This window comes from Spea bombifrons, chromosome 4 (genome assembly GCF_027358695.1).
Source record: "Spea bombifrons isolate aSpeBom1 chromosome 4, aSpeBom1.2.pri, whole genome shotgun sequence".
Classification (NCBI taxonomy): Eukaryota; Metazoa; Chordata; class Amphibia; order Anura; family Pelobatidae; genus Spea; species Spea bombifrons.
In genome coordinates, this window is record NC_071090.1 from 48,058,420 (window position 1) to 48,083,787 (window position 25,368).

The window sequence follows — 25,368 nt, forward strand, 5'->3', positions numbered from 1 at the left end:
GACAAGAACGTATCCAAAGTTATATGATGCAATAGCGGCCAACTTAGTGCCAAGGTGTAAGGGAAGAAGGAATCATAAGCCTACAAATATTCAAAACAAGGTTAGCAGGCAAACACAACAGGGTTAGAAACTGAATGGAGGAGGTTCAGCAACAGACCTCCACCGACTGTAAAGCTCCCTTTACCTGTCATTGGTAATCAGAGGATCACCCCAAACAGCCCATGATTCCTACTGCCCATAAAAGTGGGACATTGCCTGAAGAACAGGACTTACCTAGAGGAAATGGCACAGTGGAGAGGTATGGGGTAGACTGAACTTTCACATACCATGTGATTACAGTCCTCTCTTTTTAGACTGTAAGCTTATCAGAGCAGGGATCTCCTCACATCTATTCCAGTATGTATAAACTTTTCACATGAGGGCAGATTATGAAAGGTGTGGCCTATGAACAAAATGGGCTCTCTGAATATATTTGAATTGAATCAAGTTTGCCTATGGCACTGTAGACATAAATAATTATGAAAATAATACTACATTAGAATCCAAAACAAATATATATATAGCTTGTACTTGATTTGAATCTTTGTATGGTTTACATAGTATCCAAACTGAAATTATCTTGCTTTTTCTCACCTCACTTATACAAACAGTGTCTGAACCATCAATCACACAACATAACATGGAGAGATAAACAAGCAGATTGTGAGAAAATGAAGTTAGGACTGTTGCTACCATGTTTTACACATAAGGTGAGTTCCTTTCTGGCCCAGACCAGAATACGCCTGGCTGCATCTGGTTGCGTCCACCCAATATACATCACTGCAAAATACTTTGTCTCCTTTAAATAAACAATATTTCATACCCTTGGTAAGCATGTTCCAGTAAAAGCTAAAGGAAGGCTGGATAGAGTTATCCACATTACTGCACTATTATTTTATTTGAAAATCTGCACCATTAGACATTTTAATTCTCTAACGTAATTCCATTAATTCCGCCTACTGTTTTCTGAAATTAAATTGTGAGTTATGACTCATTCTGCCAATAAATTATGCATAAGACAATATTTTTTGATTCACATTAGTATCAGAATGGTCTTTCTGTTTAGTTACATATGGCACGCAAATCCCATCTCGGGGCATGACAACGTTGCATTTTCCTTGAAATTTGAACAAATTGATACAGAGTATGTGCCTATAAAGCTCTATTTGGTAAAAGATTGTACACTTACAACATGAAAATCTAGAAGCTCATACGGCTTTCCAATTCTCTGCCCACATTGGTGGCTATAAATTCCCTTCTGAATGAACGGCATTGCATTTGTCCTTCAAAAGAAAAAAAATACATTTTCAACGTGAGTGTATAACCTGCTGGTTAAAATATTTATTCATAACATGATAAACTCTAGATATATTTACTGTACCTAATGTATAGCTAAGCAAAAAAGAGATTTTGGTCTTGTACTCTTTTTGAAGTTTTCCTCTAACATGAAATGAAGTAGTGCCACGAGATGCATGTGATGCTGCCATTAAAGCCTGGAGATCTTATATACCGCAGGCCTTTAAAATTCAAGTCACCTACACCAATATAATGACAGTCTGCACAGGTCACTTGAATACCAAGCTATGCTACCAATCAATCAGCCTGCAAAACAGTTTAGCAAACTAAGTCTGCATTTTGGGCCTTGATAACATACGCCTGAGGATTCAGTCCTCTTAACATTTAATACTACATTTTATACGATATATAAGAAATAGATTTTTGTCCAGCCTTCTCTTTAACATTAACATAAGATGTACAATTATCATTTACAATCATTGTCTGTGAAAAAGATGTCATTGGTAAATGACCACATTTAGTGAAAAAAAACATTACCCATTCACAATTAGCAAACTAAGGAGTTAGATATAAATGGCAAATATAGGTACAAGGTTTGAAAAGTGGTCTTATCACCAATACAAGTAACAGGATGGTCACCCTTGCTTTGGTGATAACACCACTTTTCAATCTTTTTTGCTAAAATATCTTCTTTTATATAACATATGTGAAACCTAATACTTTCAGAATAAAAAGTGCCAGATTGTGCTTTTTTAAAAAAAAAAATCTCATCTATAAAATCCACTCCAATCGGGTGCTACTGTGATAATACCACATTTTATCATTTTCGCCAGACTCATCTTTTATACACAACCTCAATCACACTTTAACAATAAAATATCTGACTCCATAACTTACCTGTTTTTTCCAAACTGGCGGTACTCGTAAATGGTAATAGACTTGTCATGCGCAAAAAAGAATCCAATGAGTTCTCTGCATGCATCACGTCCATTTCTAAGACAGAGAAAAAGTCTTGAAAACATCACATTCTACATATGATTAGAAAACAGATGTGCACATCCTCTTTTCATTACAAAATATATTTCAACAAATAATAAAAGTCTGCACTCATTCTCATTTTGTTAGTCTTTAGAAAACATGAACCAAAATCTCAATTTATGTAGGAAAAAAACACACCATTCTAACTCATGGAACGAGTGACCAAATCCATGGAAACAATCTTGTTAATTAGATACAATCTGATGATTTTAAACTTATTTGTTAACAATAATTTTTATTATCATGTTGGAGAATAAGATAAGCAGAGGAATTAGATGTACCAAATCCTTTTAAGACGAGAGAGGAAATGTGTGGGTGTCTTGTTTAAAAATAAATTATGCTTAACTAAAATCTACAAGGCATCTTAAGAACAGATATTCTTTTTATTGTGTTATATCATTTTTTAAAAAAAAATGCCCTTGCATTCTAAAAATTTGATGCAAGGACTAATGTAAAAAATATAGATTTCTATTAACAAGGGTGCATGAAAAGACAGACAACGGGAAAACAAACACATTATAGACATGCATATCACTTAACAGCCAACCCTGCTATATTAGTTATTGTTATTCAGTTTGGTATAGCCATGTTATTCCTGTAGTGTAAATGAAGTACTCATTTTTTTAACCTCTTAAGGACTGAGCCTTCATGACCGAGGCTGTTTTAACATTCTTGCAGTGTTCTAGTTGTAATTTTCTTCGTTATACGTTATATATTGTTTTTTCCCAGAACAAGAAGGGCTTTCTTTAGATACCATTATTTTGACCATATCATCTAAATAGCACTTTTTCTGGGTCTTATTTCAAAGATCTTTGACTCATCTACAAGCCGGCTAAAAAGACTCCATTACCTGTCCTGAGTTTAGAAATATCCAATGTTTTTATATTTTTTTGCAAGTTATGGGGCAATAAGTACAAGTAGCATTTTGCTATTTCAAAACCATTTATTTCAAACCTTGTAATCCTGCCCCAATGTCCTATTTGGGACATCTTTGAAGCCGGCCAATTCAACATTCCCCAATCAAACCATATATTTTTGAAAACTAAAAACCCCAAGGAATTATTTCTAATGCTATTTTAACTCTTTCCATGCACTACTTTTACCACCAGCCTTTGTCAAGATTTGTGGTAGTATTTTTTTGTTTCCACACAAATTGTACTTCAGGTACAATTTTCTGTGGGGAAAAAAAACACACACAAAAACAATACTCCTGGTTTTACATCTGAATTTACATCTCCTGGTATACGTCCAGGAGTTTACATCTTCTGGTATACGTCACTGCAAAACACCCCAATACATATTCTGCAACATCTTCTGACTACAGCGATACCACCCATGCATAGGTTTGTTGGGTTGTTTGAGGCACATCATTGGTCGTTAACTGACTGTTTTTTTGTGATGTGTCTGATAAGTCATTGGTTGTTACCAGGTTAATATATTGCTATTCCATTCGTTTAGCAGTAATCAAAAAAAACTAACAATAAGCCAGATAGGGTGACCCATGCCTACCACCACAGCCATTCATACTGTAGCAATTGCCAAGCCAGGGCAGACAGTTTACATGATCTTCCATAGCTTCCCTAGAGCTTTCTGTTGCTTTAATTAAACATTATTTATTATAAATGAATGTATAATTACTTGACGTGTTATTACCTGCATATAATTCGGGCATCAAAACGCAGTTTATTTTCGAGCATGCTTTCTGTTAAAGATGAGCTTGTCTTTACTCTGTCAATAAAATATAATATTGTATGACTGCCAGTGTATTTTAAGTGAAGGACAGGCAACAACTGTGATTTAAAGTAGGTCATAAAGAAATACTTCCATCAGCAGTTGATGTGTGATACAAGTTATCCCCACAACATAATCGCCAGCAAACACATTGCATCTTACAACACAGAAATATTGTATGGAACTGCTTTATGGATTTGGACAGCAGCCTATGTAAACAAAACAATCTATTTGCCAGTTAAGTAAAAAAACTGTGCTTGCTCTCATCAAAAGATGACATGCTTATTAATTCCTTATTTTGAATCAATGTTTAAATGTTTTTATTATTACTATGAAATGTATGATTTCAGAGGTCTATTTGCAACAACCAAAGCCGTAATGGCCCCTAATTGATTGTGATAGGTTGTAAAATACCAAAAGACATCGTATGCTTAAGTAGAAAGTACTACAAAGATGAATCACTTCAATGTAACTGAGTAGAACTGAGAATGTTTAGATGTTAAAATTCAAATATAAAACAGAAGTAATTTAGCCCTAAGTAACTCAAGAAAATGGATGGACTTTGGTTCAACCAAAGTACAGTTGTCATCAACTTCTCTGTGATGGTATGTCATTTGTAGTGCTCAGTACTTCAGAAACTTGGAGATACACTGCTGTCCACAAAATATGTTTATGAATTCTCTATACAGTATATTATGATGTAACAATATTTATGTTTTAAAAAAATAAATGGGAATTACTTAGTTTCGTGTAAGTTTCTTTTTCGAAAACGAAGAGGAGCAGATGACCATTCTCTTGGACTATTTTCCATAATCGCTGTGTTTTGCTCTGGGTCACTAATAACGGCCCTAAAAGAACAATATAAGTCACAAGCATAGACATTTACTATTTTAGTTATTTAAAACGTATTTTACATATATAAGTACACAACATTGTAAACATTTATTAAAGGCTGTCTTAGTTGTTATTGCAGATCTTATGAAATGCTAGCCACATAATTAAGTGACAAGCTACACTTTTTTGATGATGTCACTTTTAAAGAGTAAATAAGTCACTGGCATTGTTATTTACATTGTACATACCACTGAACGGTCAGTGTGCTGAGCTGCCTGTGTGTGTGATTGTTTCAGTATGTCTCCCTGTTATCATGAGTGTGTATTATATGCTGAACATATCTGTGGGTTCTCAACACTATATACCGTATTTGCTCGATTATAAGACGAGGTTTTTTTCAGAGCAAATGCTCTGAAAAATACCCCTCGTCTTACAATCGGGGTCGTCTTCTAATCAGACCTCAAATAGAGGTCTGATTAGGAGACTAAGATCCAGATCCCCCGCACCGCTGCAGGGGACCTGGATCCTCCTGTCGTCGCCCCCCCCACACACACACTTACCGGTGCTTCCGGAGGTGAAGTTGGCAGCGGGGGTTTGTATGCGTCCGTCGCAAATACCTTCCCCGACTGTCAGAGATCAGAGTTCCAGAGTTCCTGATGTCTGACAGCCGGGGAAGGTATTTGCGACGGACGCATACAAACCCCCGCTGCCAACTCCACCTCCTTCCGGCTGCCGCGGAATGAGACGTCAACCCGCTGCCCCGGCAATACAGCAGGAAATTGGAAGCACCGGTAAGTGTGTGTGTGTGTGTGTGTGTGTGTGTGTGTGTAGGGCATTTCTGGAATGCCTTACACCCCTATATGCCACTCTGGCACTTAGGGGGTTAAAAGGCATATTATGGGGCAGAGTGGCATATAGGGAGGTATAAGGCATTTCAGGAGGCAGAGTGGCGTTAAGGGGGCATTTAATAGTGCACTCTGCCTCCTGAAATGCCTTATACCTCCCTATATGCCACTCTGCCCCATAATATGCCTTTTAACCCCCTAAATGCCAGAGTGGCATATAGGGGTATAAGGCATTTCTGGAGGCAGAGTGCTCTATATAATGCCTTTTAACTCCCTTAATGCCACTCTGCCTCCTGGAATGCCTTATACCTCCCTATATGCCACTCTGCCCCATAATATGCATTTTAACCCCCTAAATGCCAGAATGGGATATAGGGGTATAAGGCATTTCTGGAGGCAGAGTGGCACATAGGGGGTCAAAAGGCATACCATGGGGCACAGTGGCATATAGAGGGTTAAAAGGCATATCATGGGCCACAGTGCCATATTGGTGTGGCAAGCCTGGGGGCAGATGTGCGTAACTGGGGGACAGGTTGGAAAATACGAGAAATAAAAACAAAAAAAAAATATTTTTCTCAATCATAGCTTTTATTAAAAAAAATAGTTTACATGAATTAACATTTACTGGTAAAACTTTTTTCCTTTAGGGTCGTCTTATATTCAGGCTTTTTCTTTTTTTCCTAAGTTAATATTCAGATTTTGGGGGGTCGTCTTATAATCAGGGTCGTCTTATAATCGAGCAAATACGGTATGTCTCATATGCTCACTTAGTTTTGTGCATTCCCTTTGCAGTTACATACAGCTGTTTCGATGTCATCTGCCCAAAAAGTCTATTTATTAAAAATGTATACGTCAGCTTCCTAACATGCATACACTTCCCTCTTGTGGATACGTTTGGAAATGAACATACTACGGAAATGTATATTATTTTTTTGTATTCTGAAACAAATGTGCATACCATACCTAGACAGATGGTCTATCATGACTTGTTCAACAACGGCCTGCTTCCGTCTTTCAGCAGCAAGGTCTTCCTGTATTAATATACACGAAAATCAGCGCATGATTGTATTAATTTTAGACGTGATTAGGTGGTGCAAATATTTCATGCTGGTATTTTAAAGCAGTTTTTGTATTTCTGATGGCAGTGACAGATACAACGCCCCACTTAACAATCTGGGCATAACCCTGACCTGCTGAGATGCCAGCATCAACTGTAATTAAATTGTAAATTTAAAATGGAATTAAATCACTTTAAAAAGAGTGAGTAGACTTACAGCTTCTAGTTTCCTCAGGCTTTGCTGTGCCGTGTTTGGTTTACTAGTATAGCACTGCTGAAGCTGAGCTTTTTCATCCAAAAGTGTATGTTCAGCAAAATTTCCATTCTTAACTTCAGGATCCTTGTAAAACAAAACAGTGGCATATCATAACATGCAAAAGATAAGGGTGCTTTATTTCTACATGAAACCAGTGCTCTCTAACCCTGTCCTCAACATAATATTACAAGATTAATATTACAAACCACTGACTGTGCTCGAGAAGGCTAATTCAGAATTCAGTAACCCTTTTTTAGTTTTGTTACCTGTATGCAAGTAACAGATCAGAATATGTTAAGGATGGATTAATCACAAGGTCTCTAGAAGCACATGCGTTCACACATGCATACACTTACCTGTAACGCATGTGGCTCCTCTACTTCTTTTACATTGCAGGAACTGCCGGAGTAGCACTGAAGGGTGTTATTATTTAACCATACCTACAGTAACCTGTGTAAACCTAGACACGTGTCTAGCGAGTGTAATATAATATATCTGAAAATTTTGCACGGAGGAACTGTGAGAAGCGAAAGTTTATTATATATATATATACATATATATCTTATTACCTCTTTGTGATCCTGATGCCTAGCAGACTGCTGTTCTGCCTTCTTCCTGGCAGATCTCATTGTGTACTGCTTATAGCTTTGCTTCATTTCATCTTCGTATTGCTGGTACTTTAATTTAAATCTGTCAGATGGGGGTGGTAAACTTTCTGGAACAGTTTTATGAACTGACGAAAGCTAAACAAAATTCTAACATTAGAACATTAAGTACATGGGAAACAAGTGTATATAAAACATGCTGACGTTATGTTAATGTTTGGGCCCCGTTCACATACCTTCACTTGAACTGGATTGGGCTTCTGTAAAATCTGGACAATGAAAACAAGGTAAGCTAGTCAGAATGGCATCAGACATAACGTACTGGTACTAGGTTTGCTCAATAAAGGACGCTGCATGTGTCTTTCATAATTGCAAATACAGAGGCACAGGTACAAGGTGCTGAAGAAGAGCTAAGGGGGTGTGTGGCCTATCTTTAGGTCAGCGCACAGGTTGAGCCAAGCCAATGTACTAAATACTAAGCAGGTCTGTGCTACCAGACGCTCAGACCCCTTGGCCCCCAATATACCCTACAATTTCCCTTTGTGACTTTCCATTTCTTCTATGCAACCAAGAGAACAACGAGAATCATGTGCCTCATACGAAAGTAGTGTATTTCGGAGCTTTGCTCTGAATATGGGGTTAATATCAATCTTGATAAAATAATGTCCGGGTTTACCGGCTGGGAAGTATTAATTCCACATGTAAATTATTTTGGAAGATATCTGTAAAAAGCAATACTGATGGCAAGTGTATAAAGGAGTTTTACTACCAACAGTAATCAACAACCATCCTGCTGATTGGATCCTTTCTTTCGTCGCCCTGGTGATAAGAGCTCTTTTAAAATGTTCTTTTGAGAATTACATAACCTACATGAATTGAATTGAGTTTGGATTTTTTCCATACTCAATTAGGAAACAGTCCATGCAGAAGTAAAATTCTGGTCAATGCAATGACTTCTGCAAACAATGCCATCATCATGTACATAGTGTATGTATTTGAACTCACCTGTTGGTTCTGGAAATGCTGAGCATATGGGGTATTCAGTGGTGTCCCCCAACTAACAGTAGAACTTGAATCAGGAGGGCCAATTCTAGGATATCTATTACTCAAGGGCGAGTAAGTGTCCTAGAAGGGGCATTGATAATAAGATCGTTAAGTACCTCTAAACAACAAAAACAACAGAGCAATTACCAAAATGTTCAAATTATCAAAATTGAAACAAATATATAGTCAAAGCAACCAATCCACTAATGCTTTAAATGGAAATAGGCTGTTGAAAGACATAGTAGCTTTGATTAGAAAGTGAGCAAGAATTAGTAGAGAAGGAAAGAAAACACAGAAATATTAAAGGAGTGATAGGAGTGACGGGGCATAGAAAGAACTCAAAACAGCAGTTTTTAAAGCCTAAGCGACCTTCATAGATCAGATGTAAAACGCTGTCAACGGGCTTCCAGTGAACCTAACTTTCACAGACGGTAGCTTTGCTTTGAAAGGGGAAATTAGTGTGCCAGTCAATATGTAAGCACCTGCACACCGTATAGCAATCATTTTTTATATCGTTATTATTTTTAAATACTAGTAACTGTAACTGAACTAGGGATGCTTTGCTTGCAACAATCAATGTACCTACTATATTTCAAGTACACAAAATCCACGGCAGCTCTGACAGAGAATGCGAATAATCTTTAGACCTCCATATCATTTAAAACAGCAGGGTGTGAACTTCCACAATGAAGGTTTGGTAGAAATTTTAACCAAAGCACTATCACTTAGATTTCATCTGTACACAACTAGCAGAACATAGTTATTACCTCATCATCTGAATCTCTAAGCTTCCCAAGATCTAAATAGGGCACGCTACAAAAGAAATAGATGCGTTAATAACAACTTCATTGGGCATGCATCTGGTTCACACGTATCACTGTCAGACATGCTGAGAACTAATACATACATACATACAAATTCTGCACACAACAGGCATACTAGATCAAGCTTAAAATGTACCGTTAAGCACTTTATAATTAAAAAAATGCATCTCTTGCATTTTAGGGCAGTAACCAGTAGACTTATCCATAAGCAAAAGATGTACTGGTTACCAAGACTGTAATTATATAGATTATATATACACATATATATATATATATATATATATATATATATATACATACATACCAGATTCCACTCGCAGCAAATCAGAAAAGACAGGCATAGCAATACTTTTACCGTAATACCATGAAAAAGACAAAACCATGATAAATATATTTTATATAGGCTGAAAAATGTGAATATTCTGTAGACCAGGGGTGTCCAACCTGCGGCCCTCCAGCTGCTGCAGGACTAGATCTCCTATAATCCTCTGTCAGCAAAGGGGCCGGCTGAGGATTATGGGAGACAGCATAAAGGCTGGGGGGGGAAAGACTATTTGAGTTTATGTATTACAAGTAGCTTCCATTCTTCATATTGATACTGTAGCCATAGCTGATGTGAAATGTACAGTTAGTCAATGTCTTGTGGCATAGCCATGGGCGCAATCACTTAGAGATGGCAGGTCAGCTGATGGGCATTCACTTCCAGAGACAAATATATACCGCAGTTCCACTGCTTTTTTCAATTAGCTAGTTAGGTCTGAAGGGTGGTATGGGGACCAAATTCATATTGCTTTTTTTTCTGCATAATATGTCAGATTGGGTTTAATAACGTGCGTTTGTCTCATACCGCTACCTTGAAAATGTGTAATATTTGAAAAGCCCTGTTGCCTAAATAGCGCAGGGCGACATGTAGTTGTGGGGATAGGAGTTTGAGTTCAATCAAAGGTCACCTATTAAAGTCTATGGCAGGTCAAAAGTTCAAGTCTAAAGTTATAAAAAAAAAAAAAAAATGGTTGAGTTATATAACATGGAATTTTCTGGGGTGCGCTCGCGCTGCTGAGTGGTTTGCCGCCTCTGCCGCGAGACACCGCGAGGCGCCTCGCGCAGCGCTAAGGGCGCGAAATTGCACTATAAATAGGAGTGCAGTGAGGGGCTGCGCTTCATGCCACAAGGCGAACTGCAGACTAAGAGAGGTACTAACCTGTTGAAGGCTGGTGATCTTAGTTACGCAGGAGAGCCGCGGGCGAAGAAAATGGAACTTCTGCTGGAAAAGCTCCGAGAAAAAGCGACGGCGAGAGGAGGAGAAGCATGGCTGAGTTGCCTCGGGATGAATATGGAAGAAGATACCACCCACTGTTGGGTTGGTAGCGAACAAGAAGTCGTAGCGGAGGTGGAGCCGGTGTGTGACGACGCTTCAAATGTTCCGGTATCGCTGGAAGATTCATCGCGAGAGCTGCTTGAGTCATCGCGGGAACTGGCTGAAACTTCGTGTTCGGCTATGCAATCACGAAGATCGAGCAGAAGAGGTTGCCTGGCATCCCGGGAATGCGAAGATCGCGAGGATCGTGAAGAACGTGGAAACAGAGGCAAGAGGCCGGTTTCCAAGCAAAAAAAGGCCCCTTTCTAGCTCTCCGGCGAAAAGGGGGTTAATTTCAAAGAAGAAGCAGCTGCTACAGCGGCAGGAAGATGCTGAAGAATTACCTCAGGACCGGTATGGGCGACAGGGACTGGCGATACCAGGTCCTGCACACCAGGAGCGGTTAACAGAAGACTTTGAGCATGAAAAAGGCAGAGCTGGGTCTAGCAAGGGTGAGTACAATGATAATTTATGTAAATTAAATGAGTTAGTCAGCTCTTTAGTGGGTTGTTTGAAAGAGTTTAAAAGCGCTAGCCCTGCTCAGGCTTGGGAGAAGTCCTCTTCTGAGGTAAATAAAAAGACTGTAATTAGTGAGGGTTGTATGAAAGAATCTCTGCCATGTGAAGTGTCACCTTTAGGTTTCCACTTAACTAATGCGTTAAAAGAAAAAATTTGGTCTAACGAATATGTGGATATACTTTCTCTGTTACCTGCCTCAAAAGAATTTTTGCATAAACATGATAAGGAGGAAGATAGACGTAGACCTGTAGCTAGGTCTTTTAATAACTGGTTACAGGCTTTCTGCATTTATTCTAGTGTATACTGCGAGAAGCACAGTGAAAAGAGCTCTGGTTTATTTCAACATCTTGAATCAGTCTTGGAGGCTTATAAAAACTTTGGCGGATTAGCATGGTTTAATTACGACGAAGTTTTTCGGCAGAAGTTATCTGTACATAAGAATTTGAGTTGGGGCATGAAGGACGTAGGGACATGGATTAGTACCATGCTTCCGCAGAGGTCGGCTACGGTTTCGAGGCCTCAAAATTTTTCGGGTCCACAGCGTAGTAAGGGTATATGCTGGGCGTTTAATGACTCGCAGTGTAAATGGCCCAATTCTTGTAAATATAAACACGAGTGTTCGATTTGTGCGGGTAGTCACCCGGCGCTACGTTGTTTTCGTAGGAATCAGTCTAAAGAGCAAGTTCAGAAAGGCGGAGACGCCGGTGAAGTGGGGAAAAATGCTCCCCTTTTTAGGCAAATACCCAAGCAAACGGAAGGCTGAATTACTTGCATTGGGTTTTGCTGAAGGCTTTCGTTTACCAATTTTTGAAGGGAAAGATTTTGTTTGGGTGGAGAATTTAAAATCTATAACTAATAATACAACGGTTGCTCGTGAAAAAATTGAAAAAGAGTTGAGATTAGGTAGATTTGAAGGCCCATTTTCGGTTCCACCTTTTGTTAATTTTAGAATATCGCCACTAGGTTTAGTACCCAAGAAAGAGGCCGGTTCTTTCAGACTTATACATCATCTATCTTTCCCAAAGGGGAGATCATTGAATGATGAGGTTAATAAATTTGAGTTCCCAGTTCATTATGCTTCATTTGAGGACGCATTAAAGTGGGTGAGATATTTGGGTAAGAATGCATTGTTAGCAAAGGTGGACATAGAGGCTGCTTTTAGGCTTTTACCTATCCATCCTTCTTGTTTTTGTTCTTTGGGTTTTCAGTTTGAAGGGGAGTTCTATTTTGATAAATGTTTGCCTATGGGCTGTTCGGTTTCGTGTTTTTATTTTGAAGCTTTTTCTTCCTTTTTAGAGTGGTCAGTTGTTCAAGTTGCGGGTTTACGTTATGTTGTGCATTATCTTGACGATTTTCTGTTTTTGGGTAGAGCAGATAGTAAAGAATGTTTAATGTTACTTAACTCTTTCATGGTTTTGGCAGAATTTTTTGGGGTTCCGTTAGCATCAGAGAAAACTGTGTATCCAACAACTAAGTTGCAATTTTTAGGGATTGAAATTGATACAGAAAAAATGTTGTTTAGATTGCCAGATGAAAAGGTCAAAAAATTGAGATGGATGATTCATTTTGTTTTGCGTTCAAAAAAAGTTACAGTGCGTTGCTTTCAATCATTATTAGGTTTATTAAATTTTGCATCTAGGGTGATTCCTATGGGACGAGTGTATTCTAGGCTAATTGGTAGAGGCATTGCAGGGAAAAAAGAGCTTTATCACAGAGTTAGAGTGTCTAAACAAGTTAGGGAAGACTTGGCAGTTTGGGATTTGTTTCTAGTGAAATTTAATGGATCAGCTGCTTGGCAGGAAGATTTCGTCAGTAGCGATCAGTTGCAGTTTTTTACGGACGCGGCTGGGTCTACCGGTTTTGGTATATATTGGGAGGGTAAATGGGCTGTGGATATATGGCCGGAGGCATGGCGGCAAGCAGGATGGACAAAAAATATGGTGTTGCTGGAGTTGTTTCCAGTAGTCGTGGCTTTAGAGTGTTGGGGTAATAAATGGAAAAATAAGCGTTTAATGTTACATTGCGACAACATGGGGGTGGTATGGGTAATTAATACCTTGCGAGCAAAGTCTTTACCGGTTATACACGTTTTAAGGCGTTTGGTTTATTTATGCTTAGTGTTTAATATATGGTTAAGAGCTAAACATATCATGGGTAAGAAGAATTTAATAGCTGATGCTCTTTCACGATTTGACTTTAAGAGTTTCAGAATGTTGGCGCCGCTGGCAGAGAAGAAAGGGATGGTTGTCCCGGGCAGTGTGTGGGATTTAACTTCTCCCAGATAAGTTCATTAATTTCTAAATCTTTATCGAAAGTGACATGGTGCGCATATACGAAAGCATGGGTATGTTGGTGTAAATTTATGAAAGAAAGGAGGATTGATGAATTTGATGAAAGGTTGGAGTTTGCTTTAGAGTTTGTGCTAAAGCTTATAAATGATGGTTATTCTAGAGCCTGTATAGAGAGATACCTTTTAGGTATTTCATTCTTTTTTAAATTAATAGGGAAGCGCTCGTCGTTCAAAGAGTTTTTAATTAAGCAATTGTTAAAAGGTTATAACAAGTCAAACACAGTTAAGGATACAAGAAAGCCTATTTCTTTTGATTTGTTAAAAGGGTTGGTTAATATTTTACATAAGGTATGTTGGGATGATTTTGAGAGACGCTTATTTAGAACTGCGTTTATAATAGCATTTTTTGGAGCCTTTCGAATAAGTGAGTTGGTTGCGGCCAATAAAAGAGGTGGATCTGGGCTTCAGAATGAGGATGTAAGATGTGAAGGGAATTTAAGAATATTCCTACGTTCCTCTAAAACGGATAGATTGGGTAAGGGTTGCTGGCTGGAATTGAATAGAATTGACTCTTTAATGTGCCCTGTCTTAAATGCTGAATTATTTAATGCCATCAGGCCAAATGTGGGTGGAAACTGGTTGGTGCATAGTTCGGGCTTACCGTTAACAAACTTCCAGTTTAGAAGTGTACTTAAAAAATCATTTATTGCACTTGGGCTGGGTCATCTTGATTACTCGTCACATTCCTTTCGAATTGGTGCGGCCACAGAAGCCGCAATGCTGGGTTTAGACAAGTCGGTTATAAAGGGAATTGGTCGATGGGGGTCAGATCGTTTTAAAAGTTATATTAGACCTGAATTGTTATAAATGCTAATGATATTTTCTTCTAGGTCAACATCCAGCTATAGTGTGGATTGTTGGACATTCGTTTATCTATTGGGCGCAGAAAAGAGCGGCGCAAAGGAGCTACGGCGACAATTTAGGTTTTAATAGTAAAACAGTTCAGATATATTGGTTGGGTATTAGGGGTTTAGGTATTTGTCAGTTAGAACATATTATTTTAGATTATGCTAATATGTTACCTGTTCCAAATGTTATTATTATTCATTGCGGGGGGAATGATCTGGGCAAAACAAAATCTATTGAATTATTATTGCTGTTTAAAGAACTAATATTGAGTCTCAGGAGGTTTTTTGTAGACGCAATATTGGTATGGTCTGAAATCATTCCTCGGTTAAAGTGGAGTTCCAGGCCTGAATTTAAGGCATTGGAGAGGGTGCGAAGAAAACTCAACAGAGCAATGGAAAAGTTCATGTCCATGGAAGGTTTTCTGAGTTTTCGTCATTTGGATTTGGAAGGGAATTGTGATGGTTTATATCGAAAAGATGGTATACACTTGTCGGATATCGGTTGTGATATTCTTAACTTGGACTTACAGAGTATGGTTGAACAGGCCGTGGCTTTTATGGGGTAGGGCCACAAATGGGATATGTCCATTTGTGGCGGGTGGATGAACTGGTACAGAGTTGGTTTGCCTTCCGGCTTTTAGGGCGGTCGGCTTAGTATATGTTTATTTATTTCTTGGTGTATGTTATATGAAGGTGAGACTCTGGGTTTGGGCCAAGAGTTTCTGTGTAGAAATATGTTATGGTTATACAAGAGTTGTAAAGCTTAATAAAAGTCCACGGCCTGGTTTATCCAAGTTCAATGTGTTTTGTTTTTATTTCAAATATTTGGTTACAAGGTTACATTTACGGTTACATTATCCCTTACAACTACATGAAAAGCCCTGTTGCCTAAATAGCGCAGGGCGACATGTAGTTGTGGGGATAGGAGTTTGAGTTCAATCAAAGGTCACCTATTAAAGTCTATGGCAGGTCAAAAGTTCAAGTCTAAAGTTATAAAAAAAAAAAAAAAATGGTTGAGTTATATAACATGGAATTTTCTGGGGTGCGCTCGCGCTGCTGAGTGGTTTGCCGCCTCTGCCGCGAGACACCGCGAGGCGCCTCGCGCAGCGCTAAGGGCGCGAAATTGCACTATAAATAGGAGTGCAGTGAGGGGCTGCGCTTCATGCCACAAGGCGAACTGCAGACTAAGAGAGGTACTAACCTGTTGAAGGCTGGTGATCTTAGTTACGCAGGAGAGCCGCGGGCGAAGAAAATGGAACTTCTGCTGGAAAAGCTCCCACCCACCCTACCCTTTTATTTTAAAAAAAAAAAAAAAATGTTTGTTTTATATGTATATTTTTTTTTTTTTTTAAAAAAAAAAAAAAAAAAAATAATAATGAAAATGTTTTGTCGTGTGCTTTTATTAGAGTTATAGTTATCCCTGATTGGGATGAACTGGTACAGAGTTGGTTTGCCTTCCGGCTTTTAGGGCGGTCGGCTTAGTATATGTTTATTTATTTCTTGGTGTATGTTATATGAAGGTGAGACTCTGGGTTTGGGCCAAGAGTTTCTGTGTAGAAATATGTTATGGTTATACAAGAGTTGTAAAGCTTAATAAAAGTCCACGGCCTGGTTTATCCAAGTTCAATGTGTTTTGTTTTTATTTCAAATATTTGGTTACAAGGTTACATTTACGGTTACATTATCCCTTACAACTACATGCAGCCGTAACAATAAGGTCTACAGTGACACTGAGGTAAAATCGCTTTGTCACACACAATGACTACTAAAAAGATCACGAGCAACCATATACTTACTCATCTGGCCGTGCTTCTGAAGACTGGGATTTTTGCCTCCAGCCCTGAAATTGTAAGAAAAGTATCTTCTTGATTGGACTATAAAAAGTAAACACCATCGTTCTCACTTTGGCTGCAGTGTACCGGAACTGGAAACAGACCTTAGTGTGGAAGTGTGTTATTTAAATACCCAATGGCACCTAAATCCATGCAGCTTGGTGCATATAAAAGTAGACTGAACTATGAAAATGTTATAGTTCACTCGTATTATAGTTACAATCACTAGATGGATGCAGCATCTCTATACATTAACAGATTAATTATTACTCAGATCTACCTATTTGTCTCAATCAATCCATTATAAAATACTAACCCCAATGATCTTCTCAGCAGGAAGGGTTGTTCATAATGAATAGTTAGCGTTATAGTTGGGAATAAGTATTGAAAGCCTTAACACTCTAGCTATGTATTACGCATGCCCTACTTTCTTATAGAAGAAGTTCATTAAGGTTAGCCTGCCATACGAATATGATATCATGAGGCTGAAATATTAAACTCTACTGCAAACATAGAGTTCATTAAACTAATCCTATTAGGAAACCCGAAAACACTGTAAAGTACCGCTGAAATACAATCATTTATGAGAACAAAACATTATAAATAACCGTGACAACATAATTGGATAGATGACACATATAATATGTCGGGGAGTAACACAGAAGTGATTCATTTCATATGTTCACTATGTGATACGTTTGATGTGGAATTATCAGTTTGGCTGAACTGGAAATATTTACAACTCCACTAAGAATCCTACAAATCTGCTTCTTAGAGTTTAAGAATGAAGGATGTGATGCAAAAAAAACCACACAAAAAAAAACACATACAAAAAATCTAACATTTTGTAAGAAAACCAGTGTTATAATCTAGACAATAGAAACGATGGCAACATTGAAGTAATATAAACCGCTGTGTACCAAACATCTCGATAGTGACATCGGAGTGTACCTTCTCAAGATGGTTACTGGATAGCTGTTTGCTCCGGACCCTTGGATTGGCAGGCACACCTTTTACTTGCAAACTCATCCTAAGACCCTCTAAAATGAAACCAAACAGGATGTAGCAAACTTTTAATTAGAGTTATTACTTATTATTTGTTTTATATAGGGCCACCATATTCCATAGTGCTGTATAATGGGTATTACTTCATAACTTTGGCAGTTTGTACCCTGAATACAGCAACATAAATTGAAAGCCAATGTACATGTGTCCAATATCAGCCATTTATTCTCTCAAGTCAGCCATTACATTACAAAGTTATTAAGATTGCTTTGTTAACATTCTTCACATTCAATTTAGTTATATTAATATCTTCATAAGTGTCAGATAATACATCTCTATGCATATTTTGTTCTTGTCGTTTGAAATAAACACTTAAAATGAGGATTCTTTAGCACAACAAGCAGGCTTAAAAATTAAAAAGCATGTCATCATAACTCCCATTACAAATGGGCAAAGAGGGGAATCTTTGTTTTAGGGGGTGTGGTTAGGGGTGTGACAGGAGGCGGGGCTTCACGATATTTTCTTTATGTGCTTGTGAAAATGAGAACTATTTATTAACAATTATGTAAACAAATAAGCAAAAAAACATTTTTGGTGGGTTATGTGCGTTGCTAACATTTTACCCCGAGGCACCCAGGTATATTAAAATATAATTAATGTTAACGCTGTTAATTACAATAATAAAAACTGAACAAACTACAAGTAAAAAAAAAAACCCTTCACGCTCTATCCTAGAATAACCAGCTACGGGAATATATACGTTTATTTCGCAACTTCAGACGTGAATCCCACTTGCATTCGCCCTCTAACATTGTGCAACACCGTTGGCGTTAGTATAGAATTACACACAGTGTCCTATTACCCGGAACCCTCGTAATGTGAGGCGGCCTCACAATAAGCGCTATACGCAAAAATATAGTAAGACTATGGAACTTACCGGTGTGCGCGTAAAGATACGGAGAAACGTGACAATTCTTGATAATCCGATAGAAAGAGTAACTACAGCGAAGATAAAATTACACTCCAAGGATTCAAGGAGCGGCGCACGTTACCATAGAAACGATACATGCGACATAAGGGATGTTTGCGTTCTACGTTGGAACGCAGGAAAAGCGCGAACCACATAGGCTGAAAAGCAGTTACGTCAATCTCTGAGCGACGGAACATTTAATTCCACACGGTTTATGAATAAAACGTAACTTTTTTAGTAGTCACCGTATCACATTAGACATATTTTATATGCAAATAACATCATAAACGTCACGTAACATATGAAAAAAATATTGTAAGGAATTCAATGCGAATAGCTCCCTGAATCAACCACCTACAGAACGATCATGTAAACGTTGTAAACATACGGCTTTCTTCATTTCTTATTTGTTAAAATGTGAACATATACGTTAAGTTGAATAGCAGGTCCCCGCTGAAGGGCATTCAGACTGGAGATAACGTCTTACAGGAGCCTAAGCAATTGGCTCCAACAACATGGCTCCGGTGATGGCGACATAACGTATTCTCATCCGCAGCCAATCGGGATCAAAGCGAGTCTTGCGACGCACCCAGACCTGCCTGTGTGCGTTAGTCTGCTTGTGTCAGTTTGAGAGCTTTAGTGCGGGGCAGTGCGCTGCAGTTATGGTTCTATCTTTTTCGCATCAGGTCATGCTATCAGTGTCTTTAGCCTTGTGTGCCTGTGTCATCGTCCCCAGGATCTTTGGTGGTGGAGGAGGAGGAAGAAGTGATATGAGCCAAAAGCCAGATCCCCGGAGGATGGCTGCTATCCATGCTCAGCCCTTTAGAGGTATTTGGCTTCCAATGCAAATGGATGCTTTATTTAAGAGAGCAAATAGTGTGCTTTATCTCAGAAAGTTTCCTATACTCCCTCACTTCCTAGCACTTTGCTCCTTTTCATCATTTATTTTAGTAATCACAGATGAGTGTAGAAACTAGAAACAAAAAAGGCAACAGACAGATGGTTTTCACTTTGCTGGCAAGGAGAAATCTTTCCCTGGCTTACAAGTTAATGGTAGTAATTTATATGTAATAACCGCATGTATGTTTCCTTTTACATACCTTTTCATTTGTCCAGCTGTGACGTTATGACTAAAATAATGAAAATATCATGAATAAACTCAAAGCCAATTACAGCTTATTGTTGTTATTATTATGCTTTATTTATATAGCGCCAACAATTTATGCAGCGCTTAATACAATACATATATTCAAGGGGTATGACAAGACGAGAATTGACAGACTAAGACAAACCGATACATTAGGTGGAGAGAGCCCTGCTTGCATGCAAATAATTAATTTGACTCTTAATAGCCCCTAAAAGTTATGTTTGTGTCACAGTTTCCAAGAAAAACAGGTTGCTGATACTCGTGCCCTTAGGTTGCTCTGACTGGAAAGACTACATTTCAAAAGGTAGTAAGGCTTTCTTACACGGACCTGTTGTCAGAGGAGGAAAATATTTGGTATTGGGCCATGGAAACTACTCAGCTAGTTACATAAAGTCACATTATATTACATTTACATGTAGAATTGTGTATAGATGGTAATGGTGTATAGATCAATAAAAACAGCCAGAAATGAGTGCAGACTGTGTAATCGGAACTAGCTTCTTGTGAATAGATAGTAAAGCTTTTATCTTTGTAATTGGATATTCACTTTGCTCTCGATCAATTGCATTTAGAGAGAGAAACGAGTGATCTATCTCAGGCATGTTGTTTATATACAGCGCAGTATATAGCTTTATAGCATAACAGACATCCTAAATGTTGGACGTGCTATTTGGACTAATAATTCTCCACTTTCAGCGCCTGTGTTTGATAGGGACGTACTGTCCCACCAATGATTAATGCATATTAACATACCATATTTGCTCGATTATAAGACGAGGTTTTTTCCAGAACAAATGCTCTGAAAAATACCCCTCGTCTTATAATCGGGGTCGTCTTATAATCAGACCTCACCTAGGTCTGACTATGAGACGCAGCGATGCAGGGGACCTGGATCCTCCTGCCCCCCCCCCAACTTACCGGTGCATCTTTGTCCCTGGTGCTTAGTCTGGGCAGCGTGTTGAGCTCTACCCGATTCACGTTGACAACTTCCGCTGCAGCCGCAGTTGTATACGCGAATCAGGTAGAGCTTTACACGCTGCCCGGACTAAGCACCGGGGACACAGATGCAGGGGACCTGGATTCCCCCCCCCAACTTACCGGTGCTTCTGTGTCCCCGGTGCTTGTACAGACTAAGCACCGGGGACTCAGAAGCACCGGTAAGTTTGGAGGAGGGAGGGGGATGGAGTGTTAACCGGGGGGCATGAGGCATTTCTGGAGGCAGAGTGCTCTGTGAAATGCCTTTTAACCCCCTTAATGCCACTCTGTCTCCAGAAATGCCTTTTAACCCTCTATACGCCACTCTGCCTCCTGAAATGCCTTATACCTCCCTATATGCCACTCTGCCCCATAATATGCCTTTTAACCCCCTAAATGCCAGCGTGGCATATAGGGGTATAAGGCAATTCTGGAGGCAGAGTGGCACATATGGGGTCAAAAGGCATATCATGAGGCACAGCGGCATATAGAGGGTTAAAAGGCGTATCATGGGGCACAGTGGCATTTAGAGGGTTAAAAGGCATATCATGCTCGTATGTGATATACTCGCTGCCAATTACCTGCAGTTCTAGCCCGTAAAAAGGTTCTGGACGGTCTAACAAGCACTGCCATTAACTTCAGAGGAAAAGCGTACCTGCCACTGAAAAATGGAACCGCGGTTGGGTGTTTTACTGAAGCTCTGGAGATGCAGCTTCTCATAAAGACAAGTGCATTTATTTATTTTACATGCACCCATTCTCTAAGCGCTCTCCATTTTCAACCAATTGTATTATATGTGAGATCTTACAGTAGTTACAAAACATTGACATTTTTTTCTGACGGGAGGGCCATTGTAACAAAAGTTGTGTCCGTATAGAACATGATAGAGTACCACATAAGTATGGTAGCTTTTCACTACTGGAACAAGAGATGGTGTTATGATGCTAGGACGTAGCGCAAATGTGACCTCACTCGACTAGTATGACATTGCCAACCTGTTCTGTTCATGGCATGCGTATCGTACTGTATATTTTATACAAATTGTAGTCTGATAGGATAATTAAGTACTCGCTTGAAAGTAACCTTAAACTGTAATTAATAACCTTGAAGGACAAATTCGCTTTCAGCCAGCTGAATAGGCGAGAGGCACCAGAGCAAAGTGAGGGCATTCACTGATGTGTGTTTACTGGTGTGTACATGCTTAGATACACAATATTTCCACCTGTCTATTGACAGAATGATGTCCGCGGGTTAGAGATCAGTGAAATAAACATATTTTGCTTTACTGATCCCTGAAAAATCCCATTCTATGCATCACTACCCCTTTAAAACAATGCACACCAATGCCATGGGGCAGAATAAGTTAATAGCGGTCGATGTTTAGCAGAGCTTGCCGTGTTGATCTTTCAACATTCTTTCCGTTGCACGAGAGCACCCCAGAGCACATTTTATTAAGGCTCGTGACTGATGGTAAAGTCGTTTGACTACATCTCCTGATCTGTTAATATTTTTGTCTCGAGCTCAGAGCATTCTCACGTTAATGTTAAAATAACCGATTCTTTTGTAAACTTTCCTATTTAGAGAGCCATGGTAAAGATCGTATGCATGGAGGAGGACACGATAGGAAGTCGTATACCAGCGCTGAACAGATAAAAAAAGCAATGGAGCAGGAGCTGAAACCCGAGAAAACGAGTGGCAGCGGTCGGAGCTTGGCATTTACCCTTATGCCTCTCTATGCTGTCGGAGTGGCAGTCTTTGCTGCATACAAGTTTACAAAAGTAAGACTTTTAATCCAAATTGTTAAACCTTACTGTTCGAGCCCGTAGTATATCTCCCATAGCAAATTATTTGTTATAATTCATGTACGTTTTCTGTGTATAAAATGCTTGCAAGTTACGTTAATGATGCATCATAATAATAGACTGCCCTCGGATGGCTGCAAAAAATAAATCGGGAATCAAGCAAGAATACTCATTGAAACTAGTTTAGTCTTAGAATATCATCATCGTCGTGTTTTGATGCAATACGAATGTTCTTTTTTTGTGTGTGTGTAGCTGAAGACCAAAGAAAAGAGCCGATCAAAAATTGAGGAAGAAGCGAATAAAAAGTCAAAGGAAACCGGTATGAATGTTTTGTTTGAAATATATGAACTTTTATTTGAAATATTGAAGTGTGTCTAAGGCAAATTCAGCCATTTAATGGGTAATTCCAGCAGCTCCTGCTGTACTTCTAGGGAAATGTGGCTTATAAATCTCACATGGTCCACTGAATTCATGCAGCATACAGATAATATAATAACAAAAATGTCTCCCCCCTCCCCAACCAGTACTAAAAAAACAGACTAATATGCTAGATATTCATTATTGTACCAAATTATAACTGGTATGAATTAATTGCACGAAAAAGTGCCAAGAAGCATCCTTCCTGCGACTGATTTTCATTGTAAAAGTGCCAAATGTCAGAGATCGCCTTGAGTAAACTGTATAATTCAGTTGCACTTATCATTATTTGTCTTTTCAGAAAACCAGCTCCTCCAGCTGGAACGTCATCTGTTACAAACAGAGCAAATGCTGAATTCTTTATTGACGCAGCTGGACCCACTGTCTAATTGGTAATTATATGATACTAGTTTTATGTATTTTTGTACCATGCTTTATTTTTGCGTTTCTGATGGTTAGCTTGATGGAATATTTAGTGTAGTTATTTAATAATACTGGTTTCCGAGCAGTCTCTGTGGTGCTGCAAATGCATTTTTTAAACCTGCATGAACGGCAAATCCGCACTTAACAGTTCATTATGCAGGTGTCGCTGAGGTTGGCAGTACGTATTCCACTGTGAAGTCGGTAATTTGAACAATATGCATTAATTTATTGAGTACCTTTTCAAAACAGCAGTTTATCTGTTTCTACCCTTGGCTGGTGGTCCTGTTCCTAAAGTATCTGCAGCTGGGTTCAGTAGATATGTCACATAATGTGTATATATAACATAGGAAAACTGAATGTAATATTAACTCATAGGAGTCTATTCACCCAAAGCATTTGCAGAAAAGTTGGAAACTTTAACCCTCTGATATCACTGTTCAATACTATGGTATTACCCCTGTTGAGATTCTCCTCCCAGAAGATCTGAGTTGACAGTTAGGGATTTCTTAAGCCTCACCTCTCTGAGATCACTATACAGGGCCAGTTTAGCCCAGTATTAATGCTCTAGATTACAATGAGCTACATATATCAACAGCAATAGAAAATAATAATTTGAATTCAAATCAACCAAATATTTTCTGACTTTAGTGTCAATACCTTGGCTAATGGACAGCGAGATGAGATCATGAATCAGCTGCAGTCTATCAGACAGCTAATGAAGGAAAGTGGAATGGACAAGTCTGCTCTCATAAACTCAGGTACAGCAGTGATCCCCTTCTCTGACCTGTTGCACAAAACTCAACGGTTTATTTTATGTTCATAACTTATCACGTTAGCTTGTTTAACATGTTGTCCTTTATTTTTGACATGCATACAATGATAAGGACACCTAACCACACACTCGTTTTTTTTATTCTTGCCTTAAAGCACGGCAGGACATAGGAGTCCCACTTTCAAGTTTTTTTTTTCCTGATTTTGCTAATGCCAAAATATGACAGTGATTAAACCAAATGAATATTTAATAGTAAATCCAATATTATCGCACAGGATTCTTCAAAGACATAATTTTATTCTCACAAATGTGTATCTGTAATATACATACTACATACACAGACACATATGTACACTGATTTAAATGTTGCTTCTTTGTGGCAATGTGGCTAACAGGAACATATTCATACTTCTAATAATGTTTCATTTCCATAGCCAACCAGACTTGTGAAGATACACTAGAAGATCTAATGTATTCATTTGAGGAGCAGGAATCAGACCTGGATGATGGAAACAATAATGATGATGTTGAAAGAGAAACCGAAGAACGTTCAGCTGATCCCATAGATGCGAACATAATTCAACATAATGATTGCTCGGAGTCAGCACATGGCTATTCTGCTGGGAATTCCTTGGGAGTAGAAGATGAAGAACTTTTTGATGCTGACGTCACTTCAAACCATAATTCTAACATCTTGAGGAAACGTATTCTAAGGGAATAACTTCTCTTTTACAGAAGTGCATCACATGTATCATATCAGGATTTTAATTTATTTATTGCACGTTGTGCCTGCAACTTATCACTGACACTTATTGCTGTGAATATTTTTTCAAATGGAGGATTCTACCTGTCCTTATCACCAAAGACCTTTTCAATTTAAGCAGGCTGAAATCATCACCCCTTCTTCTTAAGCACAAATGACTGTTAGACGTTCAAAAGGAAGAACTGAATGTGTTTTTTTTTTATTATTATTATTTTTTTTATCTGTAAAAGTCGGGATTCTTTCATGCTAAAAGTTTGGAAACAACAAAGTGTGTGAATGTACGTATGTAAATGTTTTAGCATGGACTGCTGTGAAATCAGTGTCTCCAATTAAAAAATAAAAAGGGGGCACTAATACATACATATTAGTATGGCCACAACTACTCTTTAACTGTGCCTTAGAAGGGCCAACTTGCAGATTTCTCCTGTTAGAGGAAGCAGGTTTTCTCTTTATAATACATATTAACCCCTTAAGGGCAATGGGCGGTCCCTACATGTACAGGCTTTGTCATTAAGGGGTTAAACACAATGACATTTTCTCCTTTCACTGTTAAGTTAATAAACACCACTCCTTCAGCAGTAAAGAATGTCTCTTCAGGGATGCTGGTAAATGTTATATT

General features: G+C 38.6%; 2 protein-coding genes across 2 annotated transcripts in view; one reads left to right on the plus strand and one right to left on the minus strand.

Moving 5' to 3' along the window:
- CAPS2 (calcyphosine 2) overlaps positions 1-18,557 on the minus strand; it is a 29,263-nt gene extending 10,706 nt beyond the window's left edge. Inside the window, exons 1-13 of the mRNA XM_053463673.1 lie at positions 18,418-18,557; positions 17,427-17,515; positions 16,440-16,483; positions 9,513-9,558; positions 8,707-8,826; positions 7,938-7,970; positions 7,666-7,839; positions 7,058-7,180; positions 6,747-6,814; positions 4,845-4,952; positions 4,027-4,101; positions 2,233-2,328; positions 1,229-1,322 (exon numbers count right to left, since the gene is read on the minus strand). Of these exons, the coding sequence (XP_053319648.1) occupies positions 1,229-1,322; positions 2,233-2,328; positions 4,027-4,101; positions 4,845-4,952; positions 6,747-6,814; positions 7,058-7,180; positions 7,666-7,839; positions 7,938-7,970; positions 8,707-8,826; positions 9,513-9,558; positions 16,440-16,483; positions 17,427-17,504 (1,059 nt within the window). The 5' untranslated portion in view covers positions 17,505-17,515; positions 18,418-18,557. The remainder of the gene's footprint in view (positions 1-1,228; positions 1,323-2,232; positions 2,329-4,026; positions 4,102-4,844; positions 4,953-6,746; positions 6,815-7,057; positions 7,181-7,665; positions 7,840-7,937; positions 7,971-8,706; positions 8,827-9,512; positions 9,559-16,439; positions 16,484-17,426; positions 17,516-18,417) is intronic.
- Positions 18,558-19,044: 487 nt separating this feature from the next.
- On the plus strand, positions 19,045-24,947 carry LOC128490201 (coiled-coil domain-containing protein 107-like). The gene is made up of 6 exons (XM_053461983.1): positions 19,045-19,278; positions 22,154-22,350; positions 22,627-22,693; positions 23,093-23,183; positions 23,863-23,972; positions 24,421-24,947. The coding sequence occupies exons 1-6, from the start codon at positions 19,113-19,115 to the stop codon at positions 24,705-24,707; spliced, it is 918 nt and encodes a 305-aa protein (XP_053317958.1). The 5' UTR covers positions 19,045-19,112; the 3' UTR covers positions 24,708-24,947.
- Positions 24,948-25,368: the final 421 nt, after the last annotated feature.